The following is a 12,796-nucleotide window of genomic DNA, read 5'->3' on the forward strand; positions in this document are numbered from 1 at the left end:
CAGACAGGGCTGGAATTTAGGCAGCGTCTGGTTCTCTTCTTGGTAGTAGTGATCCTGACCATTTACCAAGGACCTACAATGTGCCAGGCACTTTACAATGTCTCATTTCAGACTGAAGGGGACAGATTATTATCCCCCAAACAATAACTGAGAAAACAAGCTTAGCAATGTAAATTGACAAGCTCACATAGCTGCTAAAGAAGCAAAGCTGGAATTTGAACCCAAGCCTCTGTGAGTCCAATGTCTTAGCTCTTCTGCTATACTATTTGTTAAATTGGAATAATAATAATATCTGTATTAATAATAATAATATAATATCAGGTTGCTTTGTTGGTGGCATCAGTTAATAAATGTAAAGCTCTTGTCGCAGCCCAGGCAACTAGCAAAGGTTCAATACACAGCTAGCTGCTGCTCTCTTGCTTTTTGTTTTAATTTATATTGTTATCAGCACCCTCTGTATCACTAGTGTTGATATTATGGTTGGCCCTGCATACTCATCACTCCCTCATCCCCCATAGCAAAGCCAAACCAGGGAGACCAAGGAAGGAACTGGGATAAGACACAATCTTGAATTTTAAGTACCATTTCCCACAAACAAAGCCAAAGTGAGCCAAGTCATGCCAGTAACTCCCTATGCCTAGAACCTCTGAGGTCACAGACTGTTCTCAGAAAGGCCATAGTTCATAGACCCAGAACTGAGAGGTGGCAAGGGCTCCCAAGATCCCCAGATCAACCTCCCTTCATACTTGCTTCCTGCCTTGCCACTTAGCCACTCTGCTCACGTGACTTCTGGACTAAGAATCCATCAATTCCTTGTTAGTAAGGCAACCTGCCACCCACCCTACCACCCTTCCTGCTGCAGACAACCATACCCCCACTCAAATAGGAGCCAAGCTAAGAATGTGTTTCAGTGTATTCTTCCAGAACAGAACTGCCTCTGCCCGGAGCTCCTGTCTTTTGGTGCTAAATAAAGTCATTGACTGGGGGCAAACTCAATCCTTAGCTTCCCTGAGCCTCATCACCAGAAATTCCTTCTTAGAGGGAAGTTCTTGTTGTGGAATGGAAAATATAGCTGAGGCCAGCAGCCCTCTGGGCTCTGAGTTTGCAGAAAAAGTTCTCTTCCCCTTCTGGGCAGCTGTTTTCACAACAGACAATACTAGGCCCCCTGAATTGAGAGATCCTCATGGCAAATAGACCCTGTTCTTCAGAGAGGTGCCCATTCTGAGGGCTTTGGCCCTGTGACAGAGCTGGTGAACTCTGGATGAGATCACCAGTGAGTCATTGTAGCTAGAGAAGAGAACCAGAACTGAGCCCCAGTGCCCTCCTGCATTGAGACCCGGGGGGATTAGGAGGAACTAGGGGAAAAGACTGAAAATGAGCAGCCACTGAAATAGGATGAAAAGTAGAAGAGTGTGGTGTCTTGCAAGCCAAGTGCAGTATTTCAGGGAAACATTTTCTAGAAGGAAAGGGACTGTCCCAAAGTCACAGAGAATTATCAGTAAGTAGCCTAGGACTAGAACCCAGGTACTATGGATTCCCACTCCATTTTCCATTATAGCACTCTGGGCTCTATAGCATGCATCTGGGACTAGAGCAGAAGGGTAGGAGTGGCCAGATGGTCTACCCTCCAGTTCATCTTGAAGGGGAGGGTTCTAGACTCACCTTGTGTTGCAGCCGGAATGCCAGGACAAGCTGAAGGCTTCAGAAGGGAAATGCATGGTGGTAGCCACTTCAGGGCATCCTTCCAGCAGCTTGGCCACATGCCATGAGTGTGGCCTACTGACAGGGGCGTTTCTCCTACAGCAAGAAAGGGACAGGAAGTCAGCTTAGGGAACCAGAGCTGAAATCACTTCCCATGCAGCTTCCACCCCCACCCCCTCTTTCCCTTAAATGAAGTAAAACATCTTGCAAGGAGCTGGTATGGGAATCTTAGTGGCCCTCTTCGGCTCCCAGCACTCAAATCTTCTTCGTGCTGAGGATGAGGCATGGATATACAGAATGTCAGTTTCACAGGTCTATCTTGCTCATGGGTGTATCCCAGGCACACACAGCAGTGCCAGACCCATAGTAGATGCTCAGTAAGTATTTGTGGAATAAATGAGTACTGCTGCCCAATCAACACTGAGCCTACCCTAAGTTGTCTTTGAGGAAAAAAAAATCAATCTGGACAAACATCCCATTTTTCTCTAAGAAAAGAATAGGCAGGGGGTGCGTAGGTGGCTCAGTCAGTTAAGTGTCCATCTTTGGCTCAGGTCATGATATTGTGGTCAGCAAGTTTGAGCCCCACATCGGGTTCTGTGCTAACAGCTGGGAGCCTGTATCCTGCTTCAGATTCTGTCTCTCTCTCTCTCTCTTCCCCTCCCCCACTCACACTCTCTCTCAAAAATAAATAAACATTAAAAAAAATTTTAAAGAAAAAAATAGGCAAGTGATAGAGAAGTTCAAAGAAGTCAACACCAGGCTGCAAATCCTCCAATTTTCACTTGTTCTTGTGATAAGCATTTGTTATATGTTTACTTCTTCACAATGTACCGTCTGTGTATAGCTCTGGGGATACAAAGATGAATCAAACATAGTCTTTGCTTACAGATTAGTGGGAAAGAGAGCTAATTCGAATAAAGCATGGTGAAGGCACTGAGGGAGTGAAGGATAAGATGGGCACAGAGGTGAGATGTCTGAGTTTGTAGGCAGAGGGGGACAAGGAGCCCCAACTCCTGCCAGGGAAAACAGCACCAAGTGGTGAGTGATGCAGTGCTGGGCTGACAGAGAGACTGTCTGCTCTGCATGGCGGGGGTACATAGAGGGATACAGGTCTGAGGCCAATGCCCTGGAGGCAACCACAAGGTGTCTGGTGCTGGAGGCTGCAGCCATACTCTTGTACTGACTGGCATAGACAAGACCCATTCCTGTCCTCTGGTATATTCTCCGTGAATAGATACCACCCTTACAAGTGGAGAAGAATGACATGGGGAAGAGCACACGTGGGACCTGGGTAATTCACCAGAAGATAAGGAGAAGGTTGATTAGATTGGGGGGGGGGAAGGAAACAGAGAAAAAGAATGAAAGAGAAAGAAAGAAAGAAAGAAAGAAAGAAAGAAAGAAAGAAAGAAAGAAAGAAGAAAGAAAGAAAGAAGAAAGAAAGAAAGAGAAGAGAAGAGTGAGAGAGGGAGGGAACCTGGGTGGCTCAGTCAGTTAAGTGTCCTACTTCAGCTCAGGTCATGATCTCACAGTTCGTGAGTTTGAGCCCTGCATCGGGCTCTGTGCTGACAGCTTGGAGCCTGGAGCCTGCTTCAGATTCTGTGTCTCCCTCTTTCTCTGCCCCTCCCCCACTCATGCTCTCTCTCTCTCTCTCTCTCTCTCAAAAATACATAAACATTAAAAAAATTAAAAACAAAGAGTGAGAAAACAAATGACACAGTGGGAGAAAACTGAGAGAGATTATAGAGGAATACATAGTAGAGAGAAATGGATGATAGAGAAAGGGATGAATGACAGAGTAAGAGGAGGATAAATAAGTAGATGAGAGACAGAGACAGAGAGAGAGAGAGAGAGAGAGAGAGAGAGAGATGATAGCCTCTTTAATTTATTCAGTCATTTACTGTGGCAGGCTCCATGCTAGACACTAACAGTGCAGAGTTGACTAAGATAATGGCCCCTGTTTTGAACAAGCTTGTAATCTAGTGAGATAAATCAGCTCTCTACCTCCTAGGAGCAGTAGTGGATAGACTTGAGCTGGATTCCATCCTGGCTGGGAATGCCCCTCACCCTAGTGGAAACACAGAAAATCCCAGCAGTACAAGGTTCTAGAGGCCCAAGGCCTAAAAAGGCAGTCCTGAGGAGAACAGCCTTGCTAGGGAAAACAAGGGTTGAGTGGTAACAGGCCAGACATGGACAAGGAGGTGTAAGAGGAAGGGCAAGGGAAGCTGCTTGTCAAAGGTCAGGAACCAGAACCACAGGTCAGCAGCGCTGGCTAGATTTATGGGGAGGAATGCCAAGTGAGGCCCCCACTTTTAACTATAGTGTTCTATTATGGGTTTCAAAATGCCCAGTAGGGAATCTAGAGGTACAAGAAGACCTTAGAGCAGGAGGAGGTGGGGTGCCTGTTCCAGAGTTTCACACACAAAGCCATGTTGTTAGAAATATTTCCAGCTAATATTACCTGGTAGTCATCCAATAACAACTGTAGATAAAGCAGCTGACAGAAGTACTGTGTATTGCTACATACTAAGAGCCATGTGTTTCTACTAGGTACTATGCTTCCAGGCGCTGAGATACAGTGGAGAACAAGGCACCTCTCTTATTTTGGGCCCTTCTTCCACATCCAGGATTTCTGAAGAGTCCAGGATTTAAAATGTGAGTGATCAGCCTTGATACCATCTTCCCCCAGCCATCCAATCTTTCACTGAGTTCTACTGGGTCTTCTTTTATATCTTTCTGGCTTTGCCTCTCTCTCTCTCTCTCTCTCTCTCTCTCTCTCTCTCTCTCTCTCCATTTTCATTGATTCTATTCTACATAATTACACTTCTCCACAGAACCCACCACCAACACCTTCTGTTCTAGTCCAGGCCCTTAACACTATAATGTCCAAAATACCATGTCAGTCTGCCAGCCAGTCTCTCATTGTTCCATCTCCAGTAATTGCTTTTGGGTCATATCACATCAAACACCAATTGAATTGTGGCACTCACCTATTCAAGAATCTTCCCTGGCTCCATGTTTCTTCCCCTGTCCTGCATCAAATATAAACCGGGTGAGATGTTCAAAGCTGTCTATGAGCTATCTTTACCCACCTGGCCCAATCTCCCATATCTGTGCTCCAGTCATGTCCTGTAAGCAACTTTGCACTTTTGCCATTGGTTCTCCAATAGAATCTAGCACAGGCTCTGTAGATGGACCACCTTAGTTTGAATCCCAGCTCTCCCACTTATGAGACTATTACTTTGCACAGGTTACTTCACTTCTCAGAACTCTAAAATGGGGATAAAATAGCTAATTCGTGGGGTTGTAAAGATCACATGAGACAATGTATGTCGAATGCTTAGAACAAGGTCTGGTAAGCCCTCAACCTATCTTAGTTATTACTCTGACTATTCTCTTCAGCTGGAATCCCCCTCTAATTTTGCCAGTCTGCATCCCACCTATTCTTTAAGGTGCTGCTCAAGTACCATGTCCTCCAGGGTGCTTGCCCTTAGTAATCTAGTCCTCACAATTTATCTTATAATAATATTATGTTTTATATTGCACATCATCATTTCATGTATGACAGTCTCATCCCACCAACTGTATCAGGCCAGTAAGGAAGGAAACAAACATGAGTGAGGTGGATCTCGGTTCATATCCTAACTCTACCAATTTGGATGTGTGACTGTACGCAAGGCACTTAACCCATCTGAGCTTTGGTTTTCTTATCTGAAAAAGGGAACAATAATCCTTACCTGGCTAGGTTATGGTGAGGATTAGGGATAATATTTTCAAAGCATCCGAGACAGAGCCTGATACGTAACAAGTGGTCAATAAATAGCACGTACTATAATAAAGGTTATCAGCTCAGACTTGTCCTTCTGGATTGTTCAAAAGTACTCCCACCAGATTTGTCTATCTGCTCTCAAGGTTTGGCTACACCACTCCTCAGCCACAATTTGAAATGTAGCTAACAAAGGCATCTACTATCTAGGGTCTCTCCAGGAGTTGGAAACAATCCCAAAGAGACAGAAGCAAGGCAATAGGGATTTGGGACCACTGAGAGAAAACCACAAGTTATGGGAAGGAAAATCCTAGCAGAGGAACTGTAGCCAGAGCTGGAGACTTCTAGCTCTAGTTTGGAAAAGGAGAGGAAACTATCAATAGGGTCTAATACTCAGTCTAGTATTATTACTAAACATCCCTAGACTTGGAGACAATCTACACTGACATTCCACTCCTTGCTGTGTTACCTTGGGCAAGTCACTTCTCTGAGTTGTAGGTTCTTTGTCTGTAAAACTATGAAGAGAACCCCTTACTCACGAATTATAGCCTGGATTAAATGCAACCCTGTGTGTGAAACCACTCAGTGTAGTACCTGACATACCATGAACTTTACAAAAACAGAACAGGGGCCATTAATTGACCACTTAGATGTGCTGGACACTAAGTACTTTGTATATATTAGTTGATTCAGTCCTCACTCCAACCTTATCAGTAAGAGCTATTATTATCCTCAGTTTACAGATGAGGAAACAGAGACGCAGATAAATTGCTTTGCCAAGAGCACACATAATGAGGATGAGGCTCAGAACCTCCAGCCCTTTCTAGGATACTACAGGACTCCTCCTCCCCAAAGAGGGACTTGACTCAACAAGCTTGTATATCTGAGGCTTCTCCTAGCTGTTTCTACAAGAAGCAGTCAGAAAGGGAAAGTCTTGGTGGTCCTTGAGTTTAAACCATACCTTCTTCAGGCAGTGGGGAAGAGTGATGAAGAGAAAGAAGCAGAGAGTTGAGAAAATGCCAACCACCAAACATGCAGCTCCAGGCCTAGCCATGGAAGGAATGGCATCAGTGCCTGCCCTTTCTCCCAAGACTGGCTCAGGTACTGTCATGAACACATACCGTACCATTCATTACTCCAAAGTTCCTTTCTTAGAAAGCAAAGATAAAGGGATACTGAAGAAAGAAAGCAGAAGGGGGAAGAGAGGCAGCAGCCATGGCTACCAGCAGCACCTACCATGGAAGTTGCTCCTGGTGGGGAGATGGCTTAGGAGAAAAACTGGGTATCCAGCCAGCTCAGGTGCTCAACAACCCCTCCAGCCAGCTCCTAGTGCTTCTTTCTGCAGGCTGGATCTTCCCTTAGGTGAGACCCATCTGCCTTCCTGTTAAGACTTCCTGAGATGAGGGGCCATCAGCCCAAGCTGCTGAGTGCGATGCAAAGGGCTCAGGCACAGTCAGGCCCCAGTTCCAAGAGCAGAGAGGAGTGGCATTGAAGGCAAGGTATGGCCATCAACTGTTGGACCCAGATGCAGCCACAGCCAGAGGAAGGAAAGCCAGTGTCAAGAGCAGGACAGGAGTGAAGACGCTGCTCCAGAAACAAGCCAGTACCCTGGTGGCAAAGGGAAGGATGAAAGGCAGTTCCAGAAGCATAAACAGTCCCCCTGTTCCCTACTCCAGCCTCCTCTGAGCCCTGGCCCACCCCCTTCCACAGCTCAGGGGCCAATAAGGAAGCTGGGCCCCCAGCCACTGCTAGAACTCAGGAAAGGAGCAAGGAAATGATGTTTGGGAAAGATAAAGCTAGTGTCTAAAAAGAATTTTTAAAAATACACGTAAGTAAGAGAGAAAAATACCCCAGACACATACACTTAAAAGAATTCCTGTGCTTCCTGAACTGAGCTGACCCCACCCAGCCATCTCCGTGGGTCCTCTGGGCCCCAGAAAAGGAAAGCCTGGAGCAGCCAAGCCTAGCAGACTCCAGGTCCTGAAGAGCAAGTAGTAAGTACTACAGCTTATTTTACATGGCTGGGGAATAGTGACCTAGAGATTTTCCAAGGTGAATGTCCTGCTGAGCTATACAGACTTACAAACCAGTCTCAGTCATATTTACAGGGTCTGCACTTCCTATAGGCACCTGGAAAGATCCAAAGAAAACTTCATTTTGCAACTGAGATGGTGGTGCTTGGAGTCAGCATCCCTGGCCCTGCCATGAATTCTCTGAACTCTGACAACTTACTCCCATTCTCTGAGCTTCTGTTTCCTCTCTGCAAAATAAAACATTGGACTCCATTGTTACAAACAACCCTTCCAGCTATAGCATGTTATGATGTAATAGTCCTAGGCCCCAGGCTGGGGCTTCAAATGATGTCCTCACTGACCTATGTGATAGCCAGAAACCAGAGTGGCCCCACATGATTTTGTTGTATATCCCAAGCCCAAAATCAGGCATCAGGGTTTAATTTCTCTCAGAGATTTAGGGTTGGGGGTTTCCTTTTGTAATACTCCTGATCCCCACTCCAGGTTCCCTTGGCATCTGGTCCTAATTCCAGCAATTTCTGGCCCAAGAAGGCTTATGTGAGCTCCCTCAGGACAAGAAGTATGCTCAGGCCATTTCTCTCTGGGGAAATCATGCCTGGAGGCCCCTTCCCTTCTCTTTCCTCTGTACCACCTAGTGAAGTCTGGGTTGACTTTTTGTCTACTCCCTAAAAGACAGGTGCCATCCAAGTAAGCCCATAGGCCCTCCTTTGGTAGTTAGTACTGTATGGGCAAAGTTTGGGGATTTTATGGGTGTATAATATGGATTATAGTCTCAGCTTTACCATTCACTACTTGTTTGGTCTTGGGTATGTCACAGAGCCTTCATTTTCTCATCTGCAGGCATTCAACAAATGGTACCTTCTGTTAATATTATCTTCTACACAAAATAGCAATGGGCAAAGTACTGTTAATAGCATGAAAAATGACTTCTTCATTCCAAATGAAGATTAATGAGAAAGGACTAATTTAAAGAAGGTTCAAAACAGATGGTTACCAGAGGGGAGGTGGGTGGGGGGATGGTTTAAACAGGAGATGAGGATTAAGGAATACACTTGTTGGGATGAGCACCGGAAGACATACGGAAGTGTTGAATCACTACATTGTACATCTGAAGCTCACATAAGGATGTATGTTAACTACCCTTGGATTAAATAAAAACTTAATTAAAACATTTAAAAGAAGAAAAGAAGGTTCAAAAGCCAAACCTATACTCTAGAGAAGAGCTTCTCAAACTTTAATGGGCATATTAATCACCTGTGATCTTGCTAAAATGCAGATTCTGATTTAGCAGGTCTAGAGCAGGCTCCAGATCTAACTTTCTAACAAGCTCTACAGTAATGCTGATGCTGCTGGTGTGATCACCATCCTTTGACAATACACTGGGGAATACAGTACCATTAACAGTATACTAAAGAATAATTCTTGGTCTGAAAAAGCATGAGGATAAACAGTTTCTTCTCATGTCATTCCTCAGGCCTGGGTGCCCAGCCTTCCCTAATCTTCTGGTTATCAAGTACCTTCCTCCTTTCACTCAGCAACCCAGTGCAAAACAGTGCTTTCCTGATGAGATCTGCTGATCCCCACATCCTAAAAAAATAAAGAACAATGAGTTTGATAGGAGTTGGGTCCTGTCTGTAGCCAGGTGAGGCTGAGAAAATTATGAGTAGAGGAGCAAGCATGTTCATGGGACTTCCTGAGGTACAGGTGGGGCAGGCGGAGGAGATGCGGAATCACCAAATGAGGTGATATGATAGGCAGGTGGGCACAGGTGGAATATACCTGAAAAATTCTTGGGCAAAGGAAGATAAAATAGGAACACTTAACAGTGTGGTCAATTTGGGATTTGGAAAAGAGGCTGGGGGTTGGGGTGAGGGTAAAAGGGGAATCCTCTCACTTATCAATGCTGAGTTCCAGATTACATTATCAAGTATAACCTCCTATATTTGGGGGAAGGTAAAGATGACTGCTTCTTTCCCAAGCACTCAGAAAATAAGAACTTGGCATGGATGCAAGATGACGATGGGCACATGAAGGTGAAAGTGGCAGATAAGCCAGAAGCTAGCTCCCAGAAGAATCCTCTGGCAAACACTTGTGAGAGATGAGGAGAGGGAGATGCAAAAATTCTGGATGGGGTGCCTTAGTGGGCTCTTGCCCCAGTATCTTCTGACAGCATTACCCATCTCTGATTCTGGCTCCCAGCAGACCCATTAAGCAATACTTAGAGGCACACAGAGAAAGAGAACCATGGCTTTGCCCCAACCCAGGGCAAGAAGGAAAACATGGCCTGTGTTGCTTGGGATTGTGCTTAATCCGAGGTCTGGGATATAACCTATTGCAGGCTCTTTCCTCTTTTGAAAGTGTTTAGATAAGGAGAAGCACAAAAGAGTGTCCTTGACTAGTTTTGTTTACTTTCTGTGGTTCTTCTAGCCTCCCCCTGAACAGTACATTCCACTTGCCCCACATGAAGGAGTCCAAGCTTATTCTGGCCAGCTCTGCAGGAAGGGAAGCCTGCATACAGACCGGTGGACAGAACAATGCATGGCTTGTTTATCTGACAAAATAGGGGAAAAGCTGCTTGATCACCGTGGAAGGATGCAGAGCTACTAAGGTCCACTCACACCCCACTGCTAGTGGGGGACCTTGTGGCCTGGTGATCCAGAGACCCTTTCTTATTACAGACCAAACCAAGGGGAAACATGTGTGTGTGTGTGTGTGTGTGTGTGTGTGTGTGTGTATAATTTTAAAGACAACTTTTACAACAGTGGCTTTCTTGTCTGGGAAAGTCAAAGTTTCGGTCATCTGAAATGTGGGTATTTTACATAGGAGGGTCTTTGGTATACTTCTGTCTCCCCACATTCCCTACCTCCTCCAACCTTCCCTCACCTCTCTGAACAGTCAGGTCAAGCTCTTTCATGTAAATATGCTGGATCCACCTCTCCACCCTCCATCTCAGGATCCATCCCTGGCTAAAAGGAAACCAAGGGCAGTGAATAAGAAAGGGAATGTTGCAGTGGAAATAAAGACTCCCTCAAATGCTGTTGTATGTGTCAGAAGGTACCTTTGGGCTCTCCAATTAGAGAATGATAACTTTATCTGATAAGGGTCTTTATATTTGACCTTCTGTTTTCATGTATCAATTTTCACATTGAAATCTTTAAAACAGGGGGACACCTATTTTTTTAAAGAAGGCTGGAAAGAGGTAACCTATGAATGATGCAGGGGAGCTTTGCAAATATTAGGGGCTAAAAATGCTTAGTATTTTAGAAGCACAGTACCTGTAATTCTCTTTCAGAGTGGGATAGAGAGTATATTTTAGTTCTATGTACAGTCTAATAAGACATAGCCATCATAGACTGTTGTCAATGATCCCAAAGGCAAGAAGGTTGACGGTTCATATTTCACAGCTTCTAGAAACAAGGTGAACAAGTCAAGAATCTGAATAATGAAAGAGAGTTTTTCTCACTTCCCTGTATATACAAAAGCTAAGAGTGAAACACCAGAGGGCTGAGGGAGACTTCAGGAGAGAATATAGGGAAAATGACAATAGGTTCACAGAGAATCATCTGTTGAGCCAGCTTCTGGTGTGATGCCCAATTTCCTAAGCCAACACCCAGAGTGATAAAGAAGGTGGAGGATGTTTGTCCTCCAGCTCTGGTTTCTATTAGTAATATTTGTAGTATCCCTTGGGAAGGAAGATATGGGAATAATACAAGATTTCCTTTCTTTTCCCTTTAAGCCAAATATCTTCTTCAGCTTAGACTCAGTACTGGAGATGCCACTTTTTCAAGAGGATGGTGAAACCCACAAAGGTTTTTCCTAAAGTTAAGTCTCAAAGCCCTTAGAATTACTTCTGGCCAGTCTTCAACTCATCTCCACTACGAAGGACATGGAGCCCTACGACATTAGCCAACAATAGTGAGGACCCTGGTAGAACCAACAGTACCCACTCCCTCTGCTTTGTGCAAACATGAAAATGAGGAAGGGTCAATGCTCAGCAGAGCTGGACCACAGTGAGCCAGGTGGAAATCAGTGGGAGATGAGGTTGGGAAAATGCCAAGACCAGACTGTAGAGTTTTCAAAGGCCAAAGTAAGAGGTATGTATTTAATTCTCAGTGCAATGGGAAGCTGCTGGACATTGTTAAGCAGGGGACTACCATGATCTACATTTTATAAATATCTCACTTGGCTGATGAATTTAAGCAGGATGAGAGTAGAATCCAGGCAACCAGTTAAAAAGGCTCTCATAGGTAAGAGATAATAGTGGTTTATTCTAGGGAAGAAGCAGTAGGGTAGAGAAAAGAAGTTTGATTCGAGAGATCTTGAAGAGGTAGAGCTGACAGTACTTGTTGATGGATTGAATGTGGAGAGTGAGGGAGAAAGAAGAAGCCATGATATTTGGGTCATTTGGCATCTGTACCTTCTTTTTTTTTTTTATGAAATTTATTGACAAATTGGTTTCCATACAACACCCAGTGCTCATCCCAAAAGGTGCCCTCCTCAATACCCATCACCCACCCTCTCCTCCCTCCCACCCCCCATCAACCCTCAGTTTGTTCTCAGTTTTTAACAGTCTCTTATGTTTTGGCTCTCTCCCACTCTAACCTGTTTTTTTTTTTTCCTTCCCCTCCCCCATGGGTTCCTGTTAAGTATCTCAGGATCCACATAAGAGTGAAACCATATGGTATCTGTCTTTCTCTGTATGGCTTATTTCACTTAGCATCACACTCTCCAGTTCCATCCACGTTGCTACAAAAGGCCATATTTCATTTTTTCTCATTGCCACGTAATATTCCATTGTGTATATAAACCACAATTTCTTTATCCATTCATCAGTTGATGGACATTTAGTCTCTTTCCATAATTTGGCTATTGTTGAGAGTGCTGCTATGAACATTGGGGTACAAGTGGCCCTATGTACCTTCTTAACACAGAGTCCATTCCTGAAACTGACTCATTAGTAGTATATATATTTTTTAAAAAGTCAGCAATCTTCACCATTCTCTTATTAAAGCATTTATGGAGCTTCCATCCACAATTTAAGGTGCTTGGAGAGGTACTATGGAACATGCCAAAATGAAGATGATATAATCCCTGTGCTTAAAGAATTTACAATGTGAGAGGGGATGAATAGAAATACCTAAGTAACCACTAAACCCTAACCAGAAAGTTATGTCATTGAAGGAAATGCTAACAAAATGAGGGTTTAAAAAAGGAGAAAGCACAAGTTAATTAAGGAAGACTTCACAGTGCCTCTGGGCTAAATCTTGAAGACTCAGTTTATTTATTATTTTTAATACAA

At 44.3% G+C, this 12,796-nt stretch overlaps 1 protein-coding gene across 3 annotated transcripts in view; it reads right to left on the reverse strand.

The window, feature by feature from the left end:
• Positions 1 to 12,796, reverse strand: part of SHROOM4 (shroom family member 4) — a 268,891-nt gene that overhangs the window by 42,971 nt on the left and 213,124 nt on the right. The window contains exons 1-3 of one of the 3 annotated variants that reach the window (XM_045050331.1): positions 6,701 to 7,147; positions 4,689 to 4,730; positions 1,663 to 1,797 (exon numbers count right to left, since the gene is read on the reverse strand). In XM_045050331.1, the coding sequence (XP_044906266.1) occupies positions 1,663 to 1,718 (56 nt within the window). In that variant the 5' untranslated portion in view covers positions 1,719 to 1,797; positions 4,689 to 4,730; positions 6,701 to 7,147. Of the gene's footprint in view, positions 1 to 1,662; positions 1,798 to 4,688; positions 4,731 to 6,700; positions 7,148 to 12,796 lie in introns of those variants that run through there. The other 2 variants (XM_045050330.1, XM_019823826.3) reach the window with 2 other exon arrangements.

This window comes from Felis catus, chromosome X (assembly GCF_018350175.1).
Source record: "Felis catus isolate Fca126 chromosome X, F.catus_Fca126_mat1.0, whole genome shotgun sequence".
Taxonomy (NCBI): domain Eukaryota; kingdom Metazoa; phylum Chordata; class Mammalia; order Carnivora; family Felidae; genus Felis; species Felis catus.